Source organism: Phocoena phocoena, chromosome 1, assembly GCF_963924675.1.
Source record: "Phocoena phocoena chromosome 1, mPhoPho1.1, whole genome shotgun sequence".
NCBI lineage: Eukaryota > Metazoa > Chordata > Mammalia > Artiodactyla > Phocoenidae > Phocoena > Phocoena phocoena.
In genome coordinates this window covers 82,001,376-82,027,808 of record NC_089219.1, presented here as the reverse complement: position 1 = coordinate 82,027,808, position 26,433 = coordinate 82,001,376, and the positions used below count along the sequence as shown (strand labels likewise).

General features: G+C 38.1%; 1 protein-coding gene across 3 annotated transcripts in view; it reads left to right on the top strand.

Moving 5' to 3' along the window:
* DIPK1A (divergent protein kinase domain 1A) overlaps positions 1–26,433 on the top strand; it is a 119,921-nt gene that overhangs the window by 78,862 nt on the left and 14,626 nt on the right. Inside the window, exon 2 of one of the 3 annotated variants that reach the window (XM_065884135.1) lies at positions 5,408–5,542. The exons of 1 other annotated variant lie outside the window; for it this stretch is intronic. In XM_065884135.1, the coding sequence (XP_065740207.1) occupies positions 5,408–5,542 (135 nt within the window). Of the gene's footprint in view, positions 1–5,401; positions 5,543–26,433 lie in introns of those variants that run through there. One more of the 3 variants, XM_065884150.1, reaches the window with a different exon arrangement.

The following is a 26,433-nucleotide window of genomic DNA, read 5'->3' as shown; positions in this document are numbered from 1 at the left end:
TATATCTCTTCCCTCTTGCGTCTCACTCCCTCCCACTCTCCCTATCCCACCCCTCTAGGTGGTCAGAAAGCACCGAGCTGAACTCCCTGTGCTATGCGGCTGCTTCCCACTAGCTAGCTATTTTACGTTTGGTAGTGTATATATGTCCATGCCACTCTCTTGCTTTGTCACAGCTTACCCTTCCCCCTCCCCATATCCTCAAGTCCATTCTCTAGTAGGTCTGTGTCTTTATTCCTGTCTTACCCCTAGGTTCTTCATGACATTTTTTCCCTTAAATTCCATATATATATGTTAGCATATGGTATTTGTCTTTCTCTTTCTGACTTACTTCACTCTGTATGACAGACTCTAGGTCCATCCACCTCATTACAAATAGCTCAATTTCATTTCTTTTTATGGCTGAGTAATATTCCATTGTATATATGTGCCACATTTTCTTTATCCATTCATCCAATGATGGACATTTAGGTTGTTTCCATCTCTGGGCTATTGTAAATAGAGCTGCAATGAACATTGTGGTACATGACTCTTTTTGAATTATGGTTTTCTCAGGGTATATGCCCAGTAGTGGGATTGCTGGGTCATATGGTAGTTCTATTTGGAGTTTTTAAAGGAACCTCCATACTGTTCTCCATAGTGGCTGTACCAATTTACATTCCCACCAGCAGTGCAAGAGGGTTCCCTTTTCTCCACACCCTCTCCAGCATTTATTGTTTCTAGATTTTTTGATGATGGCCATTCCGACTGGTGTGAGATAATATCTCATTGTAGTTTTGATTTGCATTTCTCTAATGATTAATGATATTGAACATTCTTTCATGTGTTTGTTGGCAGTCTGTATATCTTCTTTGGAGAAATGTCTATTTAGGTCTTCTGCCCATTTTTGGATTGGGTTGTTTGTTTTTTTGTTATTGAGCTGCATGAGCTGCTTGTAAATTTTGGAGATTAATCCTTTGTCAGTTGCTTCATTTGCAAATATTTTCTCCCATTCTGAGGGTTGTCTTTTGGTCTTGTTTATGGTTTCCTTTGCTGTGCAAAAGTGTTGCAGTTTCATTAGGTCCCATTGATTTATTTTTGGTTTTATTTCCATTTCTCTAGGAGGTGGGTCAAAAAGGATCTTGCTGTGATTTATGTCATAGAGTGTTCTGCCTATGTTTTCCTCTAAGAGTTTGATAGTTTCTGGCCTTACATTTAGGTCTTTAATCCATTTTGAGTTTATTTTTATGTATGGTGTTAGGGAGTGATCTAATCTCATACTTTTACACGTACCTGTCCAGTTTTCCCAGCACCACTTATTGAAGAGGCTGTCCTTTCTCCACTGTACATTCCTGCCTCCTTTATCAAAGATAAGGTGATCATATGTGCATGGGTTTATCTCTGGGCTTTCTATCCTGTTCCATTGATCTATCTTTCTGGTTTTGTGCCAGTACCGTACTGTCTTGATTACTGTAGCTTTGTAGTATAGAGTGAAGTCCAGGAGCCTGATTCCTCCAGCTCCGTTTTTCCTTCTGAAGATTGCTTTCACTATTCAGGATCTTTTGTGTTTCCATACAAATTGTGAAATATTTTGTTCTAGTTCTGTGAAAAATGCCAGTGGTAATTTGATAGGGATTGCATTGAATCTGTAGATTGCTTTGGGTAGTAGAGTCATTTTCACAATGTTGATTCTTCCAATCCAAGAACATGGTGTATCTCTCCATCTATTTGTATCATCTTTAATTTCTTTCATCAGTGTCTTATAATTTTCTGCATACAGGTCTTTTGTCTCCTTAGGTAGGTTTATTCCTAGATATTTTATTCTTTTTGTTGCAATGGTAAATGGGAGAGTTTTCTTGATTTCACTCTCAGATTTTTCATCATTAGTGTATAGGAATGCAAGAGATTTCTGTGCATTAATTTTGTATCCTGCTACTTTACCAAATTTATTGATTAGCTCTAGTAGTTTTCTGGTAGCATCTTTAGGATTCTCTATGTATAGTATCATGTCATCTGCAAACAGTGACAGCTTTACCTCTTCTTTTCCGATTTGGATTCCTTTTATTTCCTTTTCTTCTCTGATTGCTGTGGCTAAAACTTCCAAAACTATGTTGAATAAGAGTGGTGAGAGTGGGCAACCTTGTCTTGTTCCTGATCTTCCTGGAAATGCTTTCAGTTTTTCACCATTGAGGACGATGTTGGCTGTGGGTTTGTCATATATGGCCTTTATTATGTTGAGGAAAGTTCCCTCTATGCCTTCTTTCTGGAGGGTTTTTGTCATAAATGGGTGTTGAATTTTGTCAAAACCTTTCTCTGCATCTATTGAGATGAATGTATGGTTTTTCTCCTTCAATTTGTTAATATGGTGTATCACGTTGATTGATTTGCATGTATTGAAGAATCCTTGCATTCCTTGAATAAACCCCACTTGATCATGGGGTATGATCCTTTTAATGTGCTGTTGGATTCTGTTTGCTAGTATTTTGTTGAGGATTTTTGCATCTATGCTTATCAATGATATTGGCCTGTAGTTTTCTTTCTTTGTGACGTCCATGTCTGGTTTTTGTATCAGGGTGATGGTGGCCTCGTAGAATGAGTTTGGGAGTGTTCCTCCCTCTTCTGTATTTTGCAAGATTTTGAGAAGGATAGGTGTTAGCTCTTCTCTAAATGTTTGATAGAAAGCGCCTGTGAAGCCATCTGGTCCATGGATTTTGTTTGTTCAAAGATTTTTAATCACAGTCTCAATTTCAGTTCTTGTGATTGGTCTGTTCATATTTTCTGTTTCTTCCTGGTTCAGTCTCGGCAGGTTGTGGCAGGTGGATTCTTAACCACTGCCCCACCAGGGAAGTCCCTCATGTGGAATTTATTTTGATATAAGATATGTTTTAGGTATTTAAATATGCTATTTCCAAATGATTAACAGTTGTCTCATCATCTTTTATTAACTAATCTTTCTCTAGTGGCCAAAAAAAAAAAAAAAAAAAGCTTGAACTTCTAAAAGTAAAATCATGCCATGCTACAGTTGTTCAAAGAACCCTCTTAACTGGGTTAAGAGTACTTGTATGGTAGATTTATAACTTGTTTGTCCCTTTAACTGGAGATGTTCTAAAAGTGCCTAAGGCAGCATCTGATACTTAGTAGACAATAAATAGTTGCTGAATGAATGTGTGGGAAGGGGATGTCTTGGTGTGGAAGTATTCCTTATCGCACAACATAAAAAAAATGTTAAAAAAGTAGAGAAAAACATGTACAAAAGAAGGCATGTTAACTGTCACCCCGCTTGAACAGTTACCAACTCACGGCCAGTTTTGTTTTAATAATACCCCACCTACTTTTCCCTTCCCATATTATTTTGAGGCAAATACCAGATATTATTTCACTCATAAATATTTCGATGTCTATCTCTAAAATATAAGGTCTCTTTTCTTTAAACATTACATTATTACACCAGAAAAATTAAAATAATTCCTTAACGACGTCAGGTATCCTGTCAGTATTCAAGTTTTCAATTGTCTCATAAATGTCATTTTCTTTTACAGTTTTACATTTGAATCAGGACTCAGAAAAGATCCACAGGTTGTGATTATTTAATATGCAGTATTTCTTATGTATTTTTTGATCTTTGGTTTTCCCATCTTCTCTCTATTTTCTCCCTTGTATTTTATTTGTTGAAGAACTGGGTTGTTTGTACTCCAGCACTTCCCACAGCCTAGAGCTGATTGTATCCTTATAGTGTCACTTACTTAACTGTCACTTATATTCCTCTGTCTCCTGTATTTCCTGTAAACTGGTAAGGCTTAATCAGATTCAGATTCAGTTTTCTTTTTGGCAAGCCCAAAAAGAAGGTGGTGGCCAAACTATAATGACAGCATTATTGGCTTTTTGTTCAGTGCCTTTGCAAATTGATTTTGCTATTTGTTGAGTATTTTCTATGTGCCTTGCAATGTGCTTATGTTCTATAGGCATTATGTCATTTAATCATATTTAAGCTTCATAATACTAACACATATCAATTTCTCTCTGATGACTAGACCTCTTATCAGGGCCAAGTAATCTTAAATGTCTTTCAAACAAACCCCTTTGTGTAAACCCCATTGTCATTTACGTGATTTAATTTGGAATTCTATATGAACTTTCTTTTTACTGAATTCATTTAGAGCTATACAAAAATAACTTGCATTCAAGGCATTTTAAAAAATATTTTAATAATAAAGCTCAAAGACCTATCATATAATTGTGAATTCGTTGTACTCAAGCCTTTTGGTACTGGGATTCACCATCTGTTAACCTCACAGAGACCGATATGTAAACCGCAAATAAAGCCAACAGAATTCAGTATTTCCTGAGTCTCTTTTTCCTCTGCACTCATTGTCTTCTGCAGATGCATTTACGTCTCTTTCATCTCTTTCTGCTTTCTTTGCATGCTCACAGTATCCTACTGTTGCCCAGTGTGAGAAACTGACTTGTGATTGTAAAAGCAAAACTAGCCTTTCGTTGTTTGTTTACGTATCTTTATTTTGCTCAATTCTCCCCATAGTCCTAAATTCAGTTGTTTATAAAACCAGACCACTGGCGTTCCGGACTCAAAAAATAAATATCAAATTATCTTGACTAGCTGACATTTTGAAGATTAAACTGTTTGATATGTGGTTGATGGAGAAAAAGCACTAACTGACCCGAGTCGCAATTAGATACCAGAGCACTGAGAGCAAAACAGTGCAAAGAGGATCCTGTTGTGCAGCCTTACAGACTGACATGCGGGGCGTATTTTATTCTTTATATATCTTAACCTTTCTTCTCCTTTACTAGTTGTAACTTTCTCCTTAAGTTTCCAGAATATCTATTAGGTGAAGCATTTGATTAGTTGATTAGTTGACTAGAAGGAACAGAAAGCATTGGTGAATACAGCAGGGAAATAGGAATCAATGTGAATAATTTCTTACTCTGGTTGTACCTCACTGTGAGACATTAGACAAGTAGCCAAATTCTCTGTTCTTATTTCTTAAAACACAATTATTTTACCATGCTTATTCATGAAGAACTTTAAGATTCTTATTTGAAACACTCTTCTGTAAGCTTGTAGTAAGTGGGAATTGTGTCTTTCTTTACCTGATCTTACCGGGTGCCCAGGGTAGCATGGAGCACGTGCTTGTGCTTAATGAGTAGGTTTGGATGCTGGTGGTATTTGAAAGATTATACATTTTAAAGGGTATTTTGTTCCCTTTTCCTTGGCAAGACCAAGGAGCTTCCTTTTCTAAGACCAGTTGTGTTTGGACTAAGTGAAAGTACACTTTGTTCTAGGAGAATTGCCATATGAAAGCCTAGAATATATATTGAGTTCTTCCAAGAAAGGGGGAAAAGTCATGTTCTAGGACAGTGAATGCTGACTTGGTGCTGAATGAATGATTGTTATGTGCTCTTTTACTTACAGGCTCGCTTCTCATATGTGCGGATGAAATATCTTTTCTTTTCCTGGTTGGTGGTTTTTGTTGGAAGCTGGATTATATATGTGCAATACTCTACCTATACAGAACTATGCAGAGGAAAGGACTGTAAGAAAATAATAGTAAGTATTTTTTATTTTCTAGTATATGGAAAGACCTATTTTTAATTGAAGTACAGTTAATTTACAATGTTGTGCCAATCTCTGCCGTACAGCACAGTGACTCAGTTATACACATACAGACATTCTTTTTTTAATATTCTTTTCCATTATGGCTTATCCTGGGAGATTGGATATAGTTCCCTGTGCTATACAGTAGGACCTTGTTGTTTATCCATTCTAAATTTAATAACACATTAAAAAACTACACTAATAACACATTATATTTACTACTATATACATGCTAAAATTTTTTTTCAAAAAGTAAAAGTTAATTTGGTTTTGAGTTGTGCTGAACTTCTTAGCATTTTGATATGACCAAGTTAGTAGGACTGTTCCCCACTTTGAAAAATCCAGTATTCAGAAATCTGAATATGTGATACAGACTAGTGTGAAAGCATCCTTATTACAAAGAGGGATTTTTGTTTTTCAAATATACTTGAAGTTTAGTTTACTGTAATCAGATGGGTTTTTTAAAAAATAAATATATTTATTTATCTTTGGCTGTGTTGGGTCTTCGTTGCTGCACGCAGACTTTCTCTAGTTGTGGCGAGTAGGGGCTACTCTTCCTTGTGGTGCGTGGGCTTCTCATTGCAGTGGCTTCTCTTTGTTGCACAGCCCAGGCTCTAGGCGCACGGGCTTCAGTAGTTGTGGCACACGGGCTTAGTTGCTCTGCGGCATGTAAGATCCTCCCGGACCAGGGATTGAACCCGTGTCCCCTGCATTGGCAGGTGGATTCTCAACCACTGCGTCACCAGGGAAGCCCAGTCAGATGGGTTTTTAAATATTTATAGTATGAAAGTGTTATTTGCAGGCAAGCTTTCTGGAACACATCTTTTGAATAAATGGAGTCATTCTTGAATACTGAAAATTTACCTAAAAAGCATATAAGTGTATTTATTATTTAATTCCTATTCTAATTATTGGATGTATCTCAGGAAAATCACTCTATCAGTCTAAGATTTCTAGAAAATCCAGGATAAGTAAATTTAACTCCTTGTTTTCTGCTGATATCTTCTATATAAATAATATTAAAACATTTCATCTGAGAATTATATTTCTGATATAATAGTGGTTGGGATCCCAATTATTATAACGTGTTAACAATTCTATAATTATTGAGTGGTTACTCTTTAACTAGGCCAGTGGTGCTAGGGGTGTGCATTTAGCAAGGAAGAAGATATCCTTACCTTACGAACTTACAGTCTAGCAGGGAAGAAAATGAATAATTGCAGTAAGGTAAAATAAATATTACAGTAGCAAATGTCTCCCCATAAGACAGGGAGAGCTCAACCTTTCCAAAGTTCTAAGAAAATAAAAATCAATTTAATTCCAGCTACTCAATCAGGATAAAAAATTTAAAAAAACAACAGCAAAAACAAAAAACCATTATTCCCCAGGAGTATTACAGCCACTTAAGTAGGCAGGGGAGAAATTACTCATATAAGAAGCAAGGGAATTAATGAACAAAGAAGAGTCCCAAATCAAGGAGGGTTGAAAGATGTCAATCTTATGTTCATTCCAATGGGCCATTCCAGATCCTTGAGGAATTTTACTAGGAGGAACCTCTGGAGCCAGACAATACACTGGGTACTTTACATGGTCATTAGTACTTAAAATAATACTGTGAAAGCCCCCCAAGCCCACTTTACAAATAAAGAAATATGCCTAGCAGAGAGAAGAATTTGCCTGTGATGGTGGAGCCAGAATTTGATCCTAATTCTGTCTCTATAGAAAGCTCATGCTCTTTCTGCTACCCAATGTCAGAAAAGACTGATAAAGGAAGTTATAGATTAATGAAGCTAACAAAATCCCCCACAAAACTCACCAGCTCACCTTCAATGAAGAAGAAAGAAGTTATATAATCAACTATAACATATAAATAACCAAAACTATTTGAAATGTTTATTTCCTTTTTTTTTTAGGTCACCTTTCTCACACACTAAAGTGTACACATTAAAGTGTATTCCATGATCAGACGTATTTGAAAACAGAGGGTTAAACAAATATAAATAACTGACTTTACTGGGGACTTCTCAGGATCTTTAATATTCTATGTGCATTCTGCATCTCCAGAGAAAGCAAATATACTTGATTAGGAAAAAAATCCATCTCCACTGCAGCCCTCCCAGGAAGACCTATTAACATCATCTGGTTATGTTAGAAGTACTGTTCTAGAGATTAAGCCCAAATGAAATAGACATGGTTTTATCTGTTTTAATACTATAGCCTTTAAAATGTTAGGCATATATTGGTACATATTCTGTTATGGGTGAATTATAGTTGAAGTACCATATTATTTTCCTTTAAGTTCACTTTAATTGATAAAGAATGGAAGCAGAATATAATTCTAGCATAATTTAATGGTTATCATTCTAAAACTTGAAAATAATGAAAATATTTTCTGAGCCTAAAATATATCCTTTTTCCTAAGACTGGCTTTAAAAAAAATTGTAGTTTCTCTGCATTTGGTAATTATGTTCTTAAAACTTACCACAACTAGTAGTACTAAGACCAGTAGTACTAAGATAGTACTGGTATGGCATAGGAATTGTATGATTAGAACTAAAAGCAGGCAGAGAAAATATTTTTAAAGTATATGTTAAAGCTTCAAAGAGCTAACAAGATAGTGAGGAATTACTTGATCAAGATCTGGGAGAGGATAAGATTTAAGAGAGGTGAGCCTAGATTTTGTGGCTGTGTTTGCCTGGAAATGTATGACCTGAAATACAGTCTTATGGGGCTAGGAAGATAAAAATATAGTCCATTTTCTACCCAAGAGTGGGACCCTGGTACACCATGCTTTGGGCTGAGATTCCAAAGGACTGAACACCAAGAGTGAAGGTGAGCTAAAAGAACCTCAGAGAGGCAAGCTAACTTTGTAGCTTCTTTTTCGCTTGAGGAATTTGCTGATGCTGGGCATGAGCAGGGGTCTGAGAACCAGGACTGTATACTGGGAGAGTGCTGCTGCTGGGGATAAGAAACCAGCAAGCTTTTATAGAAAACTAAGGGAGCCTCAAGCATAAAGCCAGTTATCCTGTTGGGATATTTGCCAAATCCTGAGGCTTTACAGAGTGGGAGGCTAAAAAAAGCTCATTGGAAAGCCTTTGAAAAGCAGACGTTTTGGCAGTCTCACAAGATACAGACTAGAGTTATGAACCTTCCAGGGGGAGAAACTTCAATGAATTCCCAAGCTCTCAGTTAAAAATCCTGGAGGGCTATGCTCTTGGAATAGAGATGAGTCAAAAATAGATTGACCTTTACCAGAGGTACAATTCAGCCTGCACTCAGCACAGCCCCTCATTGGATTAAGGCAATCAGCTACCATTATATCTGCCTACTAGAGGGAAGGGAAATCCTCTCTGGAGGCATTATGTAGACAATTACAGAGCATGCCAAAAGACAAGATGACATGACTGAAAACCAAGAAATAAACACGGACAATAGAAGCAGATCCACAGATGACCTAGATATTGGTGTCATCCTAAAAGTATTTTAAAATAATGGTGTTCATGTTCAAGTAAGTAGGAAAATAGGTAAAGAATATAAATAAAACAATGGATAATTTCAACAGGGAATTGAAATGTATTTAAGAGAATCAGGAAGATAATATGGAAGTTCTTCAAAAAGTTAAATATAGAATTACCAGTAATTCCACTTCTAGGTATATACTCAAAAGAAATGAAAGCAGGGACTTAAACAGATACTTGCACACCAATGTTCATAGCAGCATTATTCACAGTAGCCAAAAGGTGGAAACTCTCTAATGTCCATTAACAGATGAATGCATAAACAAAATGTGATATATACATACAATGGAATATTATTCAACCTTTAAAAAGAATGAAATTCTGATGCATACCACAATATGGAGGAACCTCGAAAATACTATGCTAAATGATATAAGCTAGATGCAAAAGGACAAATGTTGTATGTGTCCACTTACATGAGGTACCTAGAATAACAATTACATATAAATTGGGAAAAGGGTAAAAGGAGCTAAAATGTTTAAAATCCTTATCATATTGCAGAGTAGGGGAAAAGTATTAATCAATTAACTTTAGACATGCTAATTCAACTATGTATTTGTTATTTCTAGGATAGCCTCTGGAATAGAAAAAGAGTATATCATTTCCAAACTAATATAGGAAAAATGGAATAAATAATAAAAGAACACTCAGTCCTAAAGAAGGCAATAAAGAAAAAGAAACATAACAGGCAGAAGAAGTAGAAAACACATAATAAGGTGATAGATGTCACAAATTGAATTCCCTGGGAAACAGACTCAGAGACTGAGATTTACCTGAAGGAAATTTATTGGGATGGGCTTTTGAGGTTAACATCTGTGGGGGAGTGAGGAAGGAAGATAGACCAGAATGAGAAGTTTAAACTGCAGTGCAGTAGTAATAAAAGCATCAGTTGATTCTACAGGGAACCTGGGGTTGGGATGGCCTTGCAAAGGTCCAGGCCTTTATACCCCCCTCACTGACCAGTCATTGTATACAGTTTTCCATCCTCTCCCACCCTCCCTAAAGGGGATATGACTTTGGATAAGGCTGTATTCCAGCTGAGGCCAAGTCCCAAAGAAAGATTCAGCTGAGAGCTGTTGACTGCCTACGTGCTCAGCAGCTGAAGGAATGAGTGTTCCATTTCTAGAGGAAATATGGGTGGCTTAACATGGCACTGACTGTAGTATATCTAAACCCAAATATGTTGGTAATTACATTAAATGTAAAGGGACCAAATGCTTCAGTTAAAAGACAAAGATTGTTTAAAAAAAAAGACCAAGATTGTCAGACTGTGTTAAAATTTAAAAACAACTATATGATATTTATAAGATGCACATCTAAAATATAAAGATGCAGATAGATTGAAAGTAAAAGAATAGGAAAACATTCATGCAAATTCTAAAAGCAGGGATGTTTAGAGGAAAAACCATGGCTATATATATTTATGTAAGTTTTATATTACACAGACTATACCTCTTTTTTAAAGTCTGAATCAGCCCTTACTGGCTTGAAATGCAGTTCCTTGTAAATTTGCTTGTCCCGGATTACAGTTTTACAATAGCTGCTAAGTAATTGTCTGGCCTTTTCATAAATTATGGCAATATCCATGCATACTTGTTCTGGTCCTAGTAATTCCTGATTTGAAATGTGGACTCTGATTGTCTCTCTCCCTCTGTATTACTGCATAGATTGTTCTCTTAAGTGGAATGAACTGAACAGAGCATATAATAAGATGGCTGCTTTCAGTTTGGGATATAAATATATAAAACTGCATTATCTCAAAACCACATTTAGCAAAAACATGCTTGCCAAAGGATTATAGTATCTTGTGTATAAACTCTGAACAGATTTCCTTCAGAAACCTCAGTCAGTTTCATCTTAGTGAACTAAGGAAGATTATAAAGAGACACAGAAGATCCAAAAGTAGCCCTACAAATATTGTTTGCTAAAGATTAACAATGAGGGTTCTTTTCTTCCTTTGAAAGTTGGCAGCTTAGCTTTTAACTTTTATCAAGTTTTTTTTCTCATTTTTAATAATTTAATATTTATTTTCAAGGTAATTACTATCACATAGGAATCACATTAAAAGTATAGTCCATTTTAGAAGAGACATCGATCAACAAATATTTCTTGAACACTTACTACATGTTAGTCATTATTCTAGGTGCTGTTGATACAGTAGTAAGCAGAGTCCATGTCTGGAGGAGCTTATATTCTGGTAGCAGAATATGAAAAATAAAGACAAAAACAAATAAATGACTTCAGGTACTGAGAAGTGCAGTGAGAAAGGATATAATAGTAGTATTTAGTAGAGAAAGGCAAAGGCATCTTATCTTGACCAGAGTGGTTGGGACAGGCTTCCCTGAGAAGAGGGCATTTTGAATTGAAAACTGGTGAGAAGGAAACAGTTGTGTATCTGGGCAAAAAGCATGTAAGGAGAAAGGACAGTGAGTGCAAATGCCCAAAGAACAGAGCAAGTTTGGGAAATACAACCGGTTTCATGGGTGACTTATGAAAATCTGTCTCATTACTTTAGTCATATCAGTACATTATAAAACCTTGTACATTAATGGTATGGTACACCAAGTATGAGGAACTTCTTGATTACGAGTACTCAACTATATTATGTTAGGCTACTGGAAAAATTACTAGCCTGGAGTCAAAGAACCAGCCTTACCCTTTCTTGTGGTCTATTGTATGGTTTTGAATAAGTGACTTCACTTCATTGATTTGCTATTAATTCCATTGTACAGGTGAGAAAAGTATTTCTGCCTTACCTGCATCACAGATTTTATGAGGATAAAGTGGAAGTGAATCAATTAAGCTGAATGATACTCTGACATAATTATTTCTTTTGTTTTAAAATAAATGTTTATTTTATCCCACAATATGAAAAACAAAGAAGTTTCTTGGGCAGCTAAAGTATCTGACATATCTGTTGAATACAGAGGAGGTTCTCAAGTCCTTGACTTGATTTCACTTGGCTTGGGGCACCTACCCTAGTATTTGTAGCCCCTGTAACCAGTTGTACTTCAGAAGTTTCCCCAGAAGATTGCTGTGGCTCTCCCATTTAGAGCATCGCCTCCAAGGTGAGAACATTGTTTACGTTAGGAATGACAGGTGATCAACAGAGTGTGATAATCAGTTTACTTATGTTTAAGAATAATGGTCTGTCTAAGCTTACATAGCTTTCTTCTTTCTGTATATCTCTGTCTCTGTCTTTTCACTTTCCGTCTGTTTGTGTGTGATGGGTCGTCTATTGCAGTAGTTAAGTGCATAAGCACTGGAATAAATGAGGTTCAGGTTTGAGTTCTGGGTTTGCCATTCCTTAGCTGTATAGGTTAGCCAAATTATTTAGCCTCTATAAAATGGGGATTAAAATGAGGATTTTAATATTCTCAGGTGGTTGTGAGTTCACATATTAAAAGGCTTAATACAACACTTAACTCTTGACACGTAGTAAGTGCTCAATAAATTATTATTCTTATTATTTCGAGTTTATGCCTTTGAATCTGACTGGGACAATAAGACATATACATACACACATACATACATGACATTATACGATCAGTTGTATCAGTCAAGTTTCAAGCAGAGAAGCAGAGCCAATAAAAATATATATTAAGAGATTATTATTTTAAATTTTATTTATTAGTACAAATTTATTAATATTATTTATTAACAACATGTGTGGACCTTGAGGGCATTATACTAGGTGATATAAGTCAGCCAGAGAAAGACAAATACCACATGATCTCATTTATATGTGGAATCTAAAACACAGCAACAACAAATCCAGCTCATAGATACAAAGAACCTATCAGTGGTTGCCAGAGGAGGGGGTGTAGGGTGGGCAAAATGGGTGAAGGGGGTCAAAAGGACCAAACTTCCAGTTATAAAGCAAATAAGTCATGGGGACACAATGTACAAGATGGTGACCATAGTTCATACCACTGTATTGTATATTTGAAAGTTGCAAAGAGATTAGATCTTGAATGTTCTCATAAGAAAAAAATTCTGTATGGTGATGGATGTTAACTAGACTTCTTGTGGTGATTATTACACTGTATATACAAATACTGAATCATTATGTTCTATACCCGAAAGTAATATAATGTTGTATGTCAATTATATCTCAATTTTTTTTTTTTTTTTTTTAACCGGTATGCGGAGCCTCTCACTGCTGTGGCCTCTCCCGTTAAGGAGCACAGGCTCCAGACGCGCAGGCTCCGGACGTGCAGGCTCAGCAGCCATGGCTCACGGGCCCAGCCGCTCCGCGGCATGCGGGATCCTCCCGGACCAGGGCACGAACCCGCGTCCCCTGCATTGGCAGGCAGACTCCCAACCACTGCGCCACCAGGGAAGCCCTCAGTTTTTTTAAAAGTGAGAGATTTCTTGCAAGAAATTGGCTTACCCAATTGTGGCAAGTCCGAAATGACAGGCTAGAACTCTTGGGCCTAGGCTAAAGCTGCTATGCACAAACAGAACTTCTTCTTCGTCAGGGAAGCCTCAGCAATGCTCTTAAGGCCCTTCAACTAATTGACTCAGGCCCACCCAGATTATCTGGGATAATCTTTCTTAAAGTCTGTTGATTATGGACACATCTCTAAAATACAGCAACACCTAGATTATTGTTTGCTTCATTAGCTGGGAACTGCAGTTTATCCAAGCCAACACATCCGAAGATTATCACATCCGGTTAAAATGATTTAGTTTGTGCTACAAATAGTTGTATTACAAAAATTTAAGAAAGGTTTCCATGAATAGATAAATCACTATGGGTAGCATAGTAGAGAAAGGCTTCATAGAGGAGGTAGCTCTTCTGTAGGACCTTACAGAATAGGAAGAATTTGGAAAGACACTGAGGAGCACCTTTCTCCTTCTCATTACAGCCAAGCTTGCCTTAGCACTTTTATCCCTCAGAGCAAGATGCTGATTAACATTAGATCTGAGAATTCCCAGAATCATGCATCAGTAGCCAGTGAACCACAGCCTTGGTCATTGGGCCTTTTGGCTACCTGCAAATTAATATCTTTTCCTCTTTTGTCTTTTTACAGTAAATTTTAAAAACAAACTTAGAATGTTGAACAAATCAAATATGTATTTCATATGCATTATGTACTGGGTGTGAATTAGTCTAATTTAGTAATCAAGTACATTTCTTATAACTTCAACATGGGAAGTCGCTACAGAATATTAGTATTACTGCCCTGAGATGTTTTTCTCTAACCAATGGATCATTTTTGTTAAAAGATGTTAAAGTTAATAGGATTCTTAACTTCTAGCGAAAACTGAGATTAATTTTGCACCTTGTACATTGACTTGCAATTTCAAGTTTCTTGTTTTCAGTTTTTAATAAAAGTATGAAACCTTCCACTGTTATATCCATTATTTAGAGCTGGATTCTAGTGAAATGCGTAATAGGCTTTTAAAACTCCAAGAGGGGAAATGGAGTGGGGGTGGTGTTCCTGGGAAGCCAAGGTTAACTTGTGGAAGCATAAGGAATAAGAACTGTGTTCTGCTCATCTTTGTTTAAAGGCAGCTGTCTCTGAAACTAAGGGCAACAGTAACTAAGCCTAATTGGATGTGCTTAGAAGGATCTTTTTTTTCCATTTGTGCTTTTTAAAATTTTTTCCAAGCTAGTTACAATATGTTGTATAATTCACAGTACATTTTCTCTGATCATAGCAATCACTAATGGACTCATTATTTCAGCAAAGTTCTATTTTGTGCCTAACCATAAAGAAATTTTGTACAGTTTGACTCTGGTTTGCTGGGTTCTTTAAAAAAGAAAAAAAAAAGAATGGTGGGAGAGGGAGAGAAATTTTCCTTCTGTACGTTTTTCAGGACAACTTTGTTTAATATTGAAATTTCTGGCAAGTTCCTCCATGATCGAGAGTGTTTGTTCTGAGGTTCTACCTGGATAATAGAAGAATCACTCTCTGTGATATTCTGGTGAACCTTTGTGACTATTATATGAGCACATGCTTTAAAATGGAAGCATCAAAAGATGAGAGAGCCTCTAGATTTTATTACAGCCTCTTAAGATTTAATTTCTAGAGATAATGATTTGTTGCTTAAAACAACTAGCTTAACATATACTAAATTTGGGGACTTCCCTGGTGGTGCAGTGGTTAAGAATCCATCTGCCAATGCAGGGGACACGGGTTCAATCCCTGGTCTGGGAAGATCCCACATGCCGCACAGCAACTAAGCCTGTGCGCCACAACTACTGAGCCTGCTCTCCAGAGCCTGCAAGCCACAACTACGGAGCCCAGGTGCCACAACTACTGAAGCCTGCGCACCTAGAGCCCGTGCTCTGCAGCAAGAGAAGCCACCACAATAAGAAGCCCGCGCACCGCAACGAAGTGTAGCCCCTGCTCGCCGCAACTAGAGAAAGCCCGCACACAGCAACGAAGACCCAATGCAGCCAAAAATAAAAATAAAATAAAATTTATTAAAAATATATATATACTAAATTTAAGATATTTAGAACCATGTTTCCAATTAGATAGCAGTACATAACTAATGGTTTCACTTAGCTATTATTTGCTCAGGATCAATTATTACTTGACTCTAGAGGTTCATTTTGTGCTGTTATCCTATATTTTTAAAATACACGGAACCAGTTCACTTGGAACATACTGCTTTTAAAGTGCAAGCTTAACGTTTTCCTTTTAAAAATATGGTCTTCCTTTATGCCAACTTGAGTTAGGTTACCAATTTCTTCTTCACAAACTTACAGAAAAATATTTACTGAACAAATTTATTTCAAATCTTAACAGACATAAGCCCTATTCCGAGGATAATCTTACTGGTTAAATCATAGTAGCATTCCTGGTGGCCTTCACGTGCTGGGCTGCACTGTCTCATGTCACGTTCACCATGATGCTGAGGCAGGTGGCATCACTGTTACCATGAACGTCATTCCTGAGAAGCAGTAAAGAGACTAGGGGTTAAAGCCAGCTTAGAAGAAACAAGCCAGCAGTAAAACACCATGTGATTTTAGTTATGTGCTTACTAGCACTGTGCTGGAACCTGGAGTTACAGAGATAAGGCATGTTCCCGCCCTGAAGACACTTACAGACTAGGAGAGGACATGAAAAAATAAACAAGAAGTACATAATTGAGACTGGGAGTAGTGTTGCTAGATTTAGGGGGAAAAAAAAAACCAAACAAGATACCCAGTTAAATTTGAATTTAATATAATGAGTGTTTTTTAGTATATGTCCCAAATATTACCAATAAACAACTAATAATTTTTAGTATATGTCCCATGCAATGTATTTTTTTATTGAGCCATCCTGAGAAGGTTCCAGAAGACTTTCTGGAAGAGGTTGTATCTGGACTGAATTTTGAGCAGTGCAGGCAGTAAGAAGCATGTGCAAAGCTACAAAGATATGAAAGAATGCTACATTCCAGAAACAGCGTGGCTAGAGCAGAGTGCATGAGGGGCAGTTTATAGAGCTCAAGTTAGCAGAGTCAAATTCAAAAAACAGGGACTTCTATGGTGGTGCAGTGGTTGAAAGTCTGCCTGCTGATGCAGGGGACACGGGTTCGTGCCCCGGTCCGGGAAGATCCCACATGCCGCAGAGTGGCTAGGCCCGTGAGCCATGGCCGTTGAGCCAGCGCGTCTGGAGCCTGTGCTCCACAACGGGAGAGGCCACAAGAGTGAGAGGCCTGCGTACCGCAAAAAAAAAAAAAAAATTTCAAAAAACCATTCATGTTGTATTAAGGGTAGTAGAGAATCAATAGAAGTTTTTAAACAGGGAGTGAGTGATCAGATTTATGTTTCAGACGAATTTCACCGGTTGTAGTAGAGGGTAAATTGGATAGGAGACTATCACACACAGGGAGACCAGTTTTATGGTTGTTGTTGTAATCTAGGCACAAAGCAGTGAGAGCTTAAACCACGGCACTGGCAGAGGGAATAGAGGAAGAAATAGCTTCAAAGGATATTAAGGAAATGATTTGATTGCCAGCACATGGTGACCAGCTGAATGTGGGAGGATGAGGAGGAAGGAGGCGGTTAAGACAACTCACTGTTCCCTCCCTTGGATGCCTGAGTGGATGATGGCACCTTTCAATGAGGTAGGGAATAAAGGAGAACAACCCTTGGGGGAGAGGAAGGCGGGAGATGGTGAGTTCAGTTTGGGGAAGGTTGAGTGTGAAGTACTTGTAAGTTATCCAAATGGAGACAGGAGATGTCCAGGAATCACTTAGATATTTAACTCAGCAGAAAGGCCTGTGTAAGGACAGAGGTTTGTTAGAGCCATGGAAATAAATGTTACCCATGATGACATACAGAGAACCCAAAGAAAGTAGAACAAAACCCTGGAAAACAATATTTATGATTATGAGAAAGGAAGAGAATGACTCCACAGAAAGACTCAGAACAAGTGGCCAGAGAAGTAGGAGAAAAACATGGGGACAGAAGCCATTAGAAAAGTGGTCAACAAGGACAAATGCTGAAGAGAGGTTAAATAATGTAAGAACTGAAATTTGCAATTCAGAGTTCATTGTCAAAAGTGTTATAAGCACTACCAAATGTAAAATAGACAGCTAGTGGGAAGCAGCCACATAGCACAGGGAGATCAGCTTGGTGCTTTGTGAGCGCTTAGACGGGTGGGATAGGGAGGGTGGGAGGGAGATGCAAGAGGGAGGGGATATGGGGATATATGTATATGTATAGCTGACTCACTTTGTTATAAAGCAGAAACTAGCACACCATTATAAAGCAATTATACTCCAATAAAGATGTTAAAAAAAAAAGTGTTATAAGTATTTTCAAAGTATAGTACGGTCCAAAGCCAAAATATGTTGGATTAAGTTTGAATGGCAGGAAATAAGTGTTGACATTGAGTTTAGACTACTGTTTCTAGAAACTGTGCTGGGAAATCTGTTGGTTTGGGTTTGGTTTGGTTTGGTTTGAATTTTTTTTGATTGTGATAACATCCACATAACACCCTCTTAACCATGTTTGTTTCTCAGTTTGTTATTACTTTCAGTCCCCACTCTATTGAAATATAATCAACAAATAAAATTGTAAGATATTTAAAGTATGTGGTGATTTGACATGCATATATATACACTATGAAAGGATCCCTCCCTCGAGTTAATTAACACGTCCATTACCTAGCATACTTCCTTTTTTGGTGTGTGAGAACAATTAAGTTCTACTCTCTTAGCAAATTTCAGTTATACAATACAGTGTTATCAGCTATAGTCACCATGTTATGACACGTTAGAGCCTTAGACCTTATTCATTTTATAAATGAAAATTTGTACCCCTTACTATCCTCTCCTTATTTCCCCCACCCTCTCAGCCCCTGGCAACTACTTTCCTACTCTCTGTTTCTCTGATCTTTTTTTTTTTCAAATGCCACTTATGAGTGATACCGTGCAGTATTTGTCTTTCTCTCTCTGGCTTACTTCACTTAGCATAATACCCTCCAGGTTCATTCATGTCATTGCAAATGACAGGCTGAATAATATTTCATTGTGTCTATATACCACATTTTCTTTATCCATTCATCTGTCCACAAACACTTAAGTTGTTTCTATAACCTTGGCTATTGTGAATAATACTGCAGTGAACAAGGAAGTACAGCTATCTCTTTGAAATAATGATTTTGTTTCCTTTGGATATATACCCAGACATGAGGTTGCTGGATCGCATAATAGTACTATTTTTTTAATATATAAATTTACTTATTAGAGACTGCATTGGGTCTTCGTTGCTGCGCACGGGCGTTCTCTAGTTGCTGCAAGCAGGGGCTACTCTTTATCGTGGTGCGCGGGCTTCTCATTGTGGTGGCTTATCTTGTTGCGGAGCATGGCCTCTAGGCATGCGGGCTTCGGTAGTTGGGGCTTGTGGACTCCAGAGCGCAGGCTCAGTAGTTGTGGCACACGGGCTTAGTTGCTCCATGGCATGTGGGGTCTTCCCAGACCAGGGATCAAACCTGTGTTCCGTGTATTGGCAGGCGGATCCTTAACCACTGTGCCACCAGGGAAGTCCCAGTAGTACTATTTTTAATTTCTTTAGGAACAGCAATACTATTTTCCATAGATCATCTTAACCATTTTTAATTGCACAGTTCAGTAGTGTTAGGTATATTCACATTGCTTTGCAGCCAGTCTCCATAACTTTTTCATCTTGCAAAACTGAAACTCTATACCCCTTATACAACTTCCCATTTTCCCTTCCCCCAAGCCCCTAGCAACTACCTTCTATTTCTATGAGTCTGACTACTTTAAAGATCTCACATAAGTGGAATCACACAGTATAGTTACACTTGAACAACATGGATTTGAACTGCATGGGTCAATTTATGGTGGATTTTTTTTCACTAAATATGTACTACAGTATTATACGTACCGCAGTTGGTTGAATCTGCGGATGCAGAACCATGGATACAGAGGGCTGAATATAAAGTTATACACAGATTTTCTGCTGGGGAGGAGATTGGTGCCCCTAACCCCCATGTTGTTCAGGGGTCAACTGTGTTTGTCTTTTTGTTGACAGTTTTATTTCACTTAGCGTAATATCCTGAAGGTTCATCCATATTGTAGCATGTGTCAGAATTTTCTTCCTTTTTAAGGCTGAATAATATTCCATTGTATGTATATAACCACATTTTGTTTATCCATCCACCATCCACGGATTCTTGGGCTGCCTCCACCTTTTGGCTGGGAAATTGTTTTAAACTGACCTAATCCAGTTTGGTCATGCACACTTCCATAGATTCTGTTTTGAAAGAGAATGGTAGCCACAGAAAATGTTTGATATAGGTGCATTAACTACTCCCTCACAACCTTTTTACTAGGTTGTAATGAAAATGATTTCTACTATACACATAGGCATTTATTCAGCACATATTTATTTGTAAGCAGTCACAAAACATTTCATATAATCAGTCTGTAAACTCATTAAAGTTCTAACTCTGGCCTTTTAGGTGTTCCATCAACTTTCATGAAAGATTTCAGAGGCAGCTCCTGTTACCCTTACAATTAGCATCAGGCAACTAGAAATTCTGAACCAGTGATTCTCAAAAGGTGGTCTCTTGGACCAGCAGCACAGTACTGTGCACGGATCTGTGCTGAAACTCCCTGAAGTTGAGAAACTCTGCTGTAAAACGATTAGCTCTGGGTACCTCCCTAAAGATAAAGGTATGGCTTCAACTGGTTCTTATACCCTCTTTGTGAAAGAGGAGGAATGTCTCTTATTTTAGCCAATCCATATCTCTTAATTTCACCAATGATAGTTCATTTCTAACTTAACCATGCTATTTAACTAGCCACAAATTTCACCAGTTAAAATTCTAATTTGCTAGTTAACAAAACCTCAGGGATGGATCAATCCTTATCAAGATATGGATAATATTGTAGAAGCCCTTACAGCAGCTACCTCTGGAGCATGGGCTTCCTGACTACCTTATTAGAATGCTAGCCAAGCACCTGTGCATTCCTGATTGGGACATTAGAGGCACCTGGACTATAAACATGCACACAAGTAGCACACTGTATATGCTGAAAATAAAATACAGACATTATAACAGAAGGGAACAAAGAGAGAGGGTTCGTGTGTGCGTGTGTGTATGTGAAGAGAGAGAGGAAAAGAGACTGAGTGTGATGAGCACCGTTAATGGCCGAGAGAAACAAATTAGGAGAGAAGGGAAGAATGAGAGGTTGAAGATACAGTGAGAGTGCAGAGAATGGTGAAGTTGATTTAAAATAGATGATGTAGGGAATGGGTGAGGGTGCTGACTAGAGACTTGGAGAATTTTCAGGAATTAAGAACCCAACTATTGGGCTTCCCTGGTGGCACAGTGGGTGAGAGTCCGCTTCCGATGCAGGGGACACGGGTTCGTGCCCCGGTCCGGGAGGATCCCACATGCCACGGAGCGGCTGGGCCCGTGAGCCATGGCCGCTGAACCTGCGCGTCCGGAGCCTGTGCTCCACAATGGGAGAGGCCACAACAGTGAGAGGCCCGCGTACCGCAAAAAAAAAAAAAAGAACCAACTATTGTGTTTCCTCCTAAATAAGGAGAAATTGATAAGATTGTCTGAAATACATTTTTAGAACGTGGATCTTAGAAAATTATTTAAAACCTGCTACTATACGTCTGTTCATTGTTATCGCCCCTTGTGGTACAGTTGCCATAGTTGAAATTATTCCTTCAGCGTAAATGGGTTTTGTAAAATGTAGCTGAAGAGTGCCATCTTCTGGTACTATGAGGTATGTACAAGCAAAGGGGGTTGTGTGGTAGAATCATAGTGAAATAAAGCCTTTGATGTTTTGCGCTGAGTATTGTAAAGTTGAACATTCTTTATAGTTTCTGTGTCTTTTTAGTTAGAATATCAGATTACTGACAGTGATTATAGTTTGTGTGTATGGCCGAGCCTAAAAACAAGACAAAACAAAAACAAAACAGTATGTGGCCATCCATCCTTTTCATAAAAGCATGTGGGAAATTTGCTTTTGGTTTGTGATAGAAGCCACAAGTTGAAGAGCCTGTTCTTTGTGACTACCTCTTTGATGCAGGCTTGGCTTGGTGCCTTTGCTCAAAACAGGAATCTGATTCTTGTAGCTGAATACCAGACTTGTCTTCACTGTTTCACAGCTTGCTAATAAGATACTGGTTTGTCCCTTTTTTTTTTTAATGTTTTAAATATTATGGAAAAGCATTCATTTTATCCTCAATGAGGTTTTAAAATCAAAACCTCTATGTTCTTTATGGTGGTTATTTAATAAACATTTATTAGACGCTTAAATATCAACCTCTGTGCTATGTGCTAAAGGGAAGCGGAGATTCAGAGATGACTAAGACCATGTCTGTGCCTTCAAATCATCTTACTTTGTATTAGGGAAGATAATGTGAACGTAAATGATGTTAGCTTTGGGAATACAAGAAGAGAAAGGAGGAGAATATTGGCTCAGGAAGGAAATAATACAGCCTCAGGATTATTCACTGGAAGACAGGTGTGGTAGAAAGGGCCATGTTTAAATCTTGACCTTGGGCAGAGTTGCAGATAGAATGTGCTTTAGGATGCAGGAGCCAAAGATCAGGACAGTTAAAGTGGATAGCTCTATTAGTCCTATTCCAGGAGTTGTTCATAATAGCATGCCCTATTTCTGGATAAAAACCCAGACTACACTTCATTTATTCATCCATCCAGCAAGTGCTTTTTATATGATTTGAGTATATGCAAAATCCCAAGGAAACAAATGTGAAAGTCCTGACCCCACTTTGAGTTGCTTGTACAAAGGGAATGAGTGTGATCAGGGCCCCTAAGCAGGAGCACTGGGGACAGGCATCCGACCCCACCACGATTAAACCTGCTCTGCATGTTGCTCTGCAAGATGAGTAATCCTGGTTCTTTTACTTCAGTGGTTAAAAGCACAGGCTCTGGAGGCAGACTATCTGGGTTCGGCCAGCACCACCACTAACCTGCTCTGCAAGTTTCTTAACCTCATGACCTCTCTTGCCTCAGTTTCTTTAACAATAAAATGGAAATAATGATAATACCTCTTTCATAGGGAGGTTGTGAGGATCAAAGAGAAATACATGAAAAGTTCTTAGAACAATGTTGACATATAGCAAACAATATAACAAACACCTGTGTACCTACTATCTTCATAACAGACCTTAACCTTTTGCCATATTTGCTTCATTTTTAAAACATTTTATTTTATTTATTTATTTTTGGCTGAGTTGGGTCTTCGTTGCTGCGCGCGGGCTTTCTCTAGTTGCCGCGAGCAGGGGCTACTCTTCATTGCGGTGCGCGGGCTTATCATTGTGGTGGCTTCTCTTGTGGCAGAGTGCGGGCTCAGTAGTTGTGGCTCGTGGGCTCTAGAGCGCAGGCTCAGTAGTTGTAGCACACGGGCTTAGTTGCTCTGTGGCATGTGGGATCTTCCCCGACCAGGGCTCGAACCCGTGTCCCCTGCATTGGCAGGCGGATTCTTAACCAGTGTGCCACCAGGGAAGCCCCTACTTCATTTTTAAAAAGAAAAAACACGGCAGTGCAGTTAAGCTCTCTTTACCCTCCCTGGTATTTTCCTTCCTCCTCCCCAGTGGTAAACACCATCTTGAATTTGGTGTGAGTTCTTCCCATCATGTTTTCATACTTTCACTAATTGTTTATGGGTACATAAACAATATATAGTATTGCTTTGCATGAAGATACCACAATTTACTCAGCCATTCTCCTGGTGATGGACATTTATGTTATTAATCATTTTCCACTCTTACAAACAGCACTGCATCCTGGATGGCACCTTGAAGTCCTCCTAGACTATACCTTGACCTGATATTTTTAGAGGGAAAGATTTTTTGTTACTGATTAATTTTTTTAATGTTTATTAGTCTTAGATTTTCTATTCTGGTATCACTTTTTATTATTGTTTTAGACGTATTGCTCATTTTAAATGCATTGCCAGAGTTGTTTACATTATTTACTAGCACTACCCTTTCTATCCTGATAATCTTTATTTGTGCATCCTCTGTTTCTCAGTGATCAGTCTTGCTAAAGGTTTATCTCTTTTGTTAAAGTTTTCAAAGAACTAGCTTTTGGCATTGCTGATCTTTTTTTTCCCATTAATTTCTTTTTTTTAAAAAAATTATTTATTTAATTATTTTTGGCTGCGTTGGTTTTTGTTGCTGCCTGTGGGCTTTCTCTAGTTGCGGTGAGCGGGGGCTACTCTTCATTGCGGTGCAAGGGCTTCTCATTGTGGTGGCTTCTCATTGTGGTGGCTTCTCTTGTTGCAAAGCATGGGCTCTAGGCACGCAGGCTTCAGTAGTTGTGGTGCACGGGCTTAGCTGTGGCATGTGGGATCTTCCCGAACCAGGGATTGAACCTGCATTGGCAGGCGGATTCTTAACCACTGTGCCACCAGGGAAGTCCCTCCCATTAATTTCTGCTGTTTCATCTCTTCCTACTCCTCCCCTCTCACCCTCCCTCTCCCCCTCCTCCTCCTTCTTCTTCTGGGGGTTGTTTTATTCTCTTATTGTTATTATTGTGATTTTTTAAAACATCTTTTGTTGAATGTTTACTATTTATTTCAGTCTTTTATTTTTTCATCATTGCATTTAAAGCTGTAAATTTTCCTCTAAGAACTGCTTTAGCCGTATCCCACAAGTTTTCATATGTATACCTTTGTTGTTGTTCAGTTCTAAATATTCTGCATATCCCTTGTGACTTCTCCTTTAACCCAGAAGTTATTTAGAGATGTGCTGTTTTGTTTCCAAACATGTCTGTGTCTATTTTTACATTATTTTTTTTGTTGATTTCTTATTTATTTGTTGTCAGCAAATTGTTCTATGTTATCTAAAATCCTTAGAAACCCTAAACTATACCTGCAGGAGGTTTCACTTCTGAGTGAGGCCCAAGAAGTCCCACCACATTTGCCTCAGTGAAGAAACATGGCAGTGAAATTGCTGACCATCTGATACGAAACAGATGGTTCTGCATTTCCTAAAAATCCCCAGAGGTTGACCTGGGCAAGAAAGTATTGAGCATCTCCCCGTGTAGTCCCTCACAAACTTGAGTCCAGGAACTAGATTGCTCTGCTCCTCCTATGAAGATGAAACCTAATATTCTTGGTTACAACCCAGTCTAAAGGAGAAAGGAGGCATGGTCAAGGACTCACCCAGGAGCTTCTGCTAGTGATAGCTGAAGGGCAACATAGGTATTGGTATTTAACTCTACACGTGGGCAGGACTCTCGATCTTATCTGGGCTATCCTTATCCTCAGAGCAAACTGTGGCAAGTGTTGGAAGGGGGACCCGGTGGGCAGGTCTGAGGAGCCTGTGCTGGCCTTTCCAAGTATTGAATAATTACCAGAGCCCACTGTGCTTTGGTTATTTGCTTGGGATCATGAAAAATTTATGCCCCCAAAGTGAAGGGCTCAAGAAATTATCCTCAGCCCCTATCCCACACAAGAGGAAGCACAATCATTGGAAGCCCAGTCATTGCAACCCTCTAATAGGTTGCATTGTCCCAAGAGCCAGAAGTGGGCAAGATTGATCTATGAGCAGCGTAATGTCATCAGACTAAGAGAATCAGACAGACAGGGAAAATTCTGGGAAAGAGCAAACAAAAGGTAATTGCAGAAACCAGAAAAGAACAAGAAGATCTAAAGCAGAGAATAGGAGATGAAGATTAGAGGAATTCTCTCAGTTACAGAAACATAGCCAATGTAATTAAGACTTTGCATTCTTCTCTAGTTTTTTAATTTTATCATTAGTTTTAGCTTTAGTTTCTGATATTTAAAAAAATTTTTTTAAATAAATGTATTTGTTTTTGGCTGCATTGTGTCTTTGTTGCTAAGAGCGGGCTTTCTCTACTTGCGGCGAGTGGGACCTACTCTTTGTTGCAGTGTGCGGGCTTCTCATTACAGTGGCTTCTCTTGTTGCAGAGTATGGGCTCTAGGTGCATGGGCTTCACTAGTTGTGGCACGTGGGCTCAGTAGTTGTGGCGCACGGGCTTAGTTGCTCCACAGCATGTGGGATCTTCCTGGACCAGGGATCGAACCCGTGTCCCCTGCTTTGGCAGGCGGATTCTTAACCACTTCGCCACCGGGCAAGTCCCTAAATTGTTTTTATTATTATTTTTTATTTCCCAGTTGCTTAACATTTCAATTTAGGCTCTCTCTTTGACTCAAGAATTAAAAGAATATTTAAAATTTTCCAGGTAGATTTTTTGTTAATTTCAAATTTTACCATATTGTGATTGGAGCATACTGCTTCTGCCATGTCTACTTAGTGGAATGTATGGAGGTTTTGGTGTAATTTTGTAAATGTTCCATGGGCTTTTGAAAAGGTCTGTTTGTTCTCAGGGCAATTAGATCTACCTTATTAGATTATTGAGTTCTTCTGTATCTTTTTTTGTAAACTTTTTTATCTGTCATAGACTAAGAAAAGCGATTTAGGGTCTCCTACTTCTAATGCCTTTCTGTTTATTTCTTTTTCTATTTCTTATAGATTTCACTGAATCAATTTTGATGTTACGTATTCTTAATAGAAATTCATGACTGTAGTATTGTAATATCTTCATTGTGGATTATATGTTTTAGCATTATAAAGAGCTTTTCTTTTTTGCCTTTTTAATGCTCCCGCCCCCCCACCTCCCAAAATTCAACCTCATCTGGTATAACATTGTGGCTTAACTTTTCTCTTTGCATTTGGCTGGTATACCTGTACCATCTTTTATTTTCAACTTTTTTGACATTGTTTTCTAAAGATATTTTTCTTATAATAGGGAAGCTTATCCCATTGACATTTATAGATATGTCTTAGTTCTGTATCACATTTTATAACCTACTTTGTTTTTAAGGATTCATTTGGTT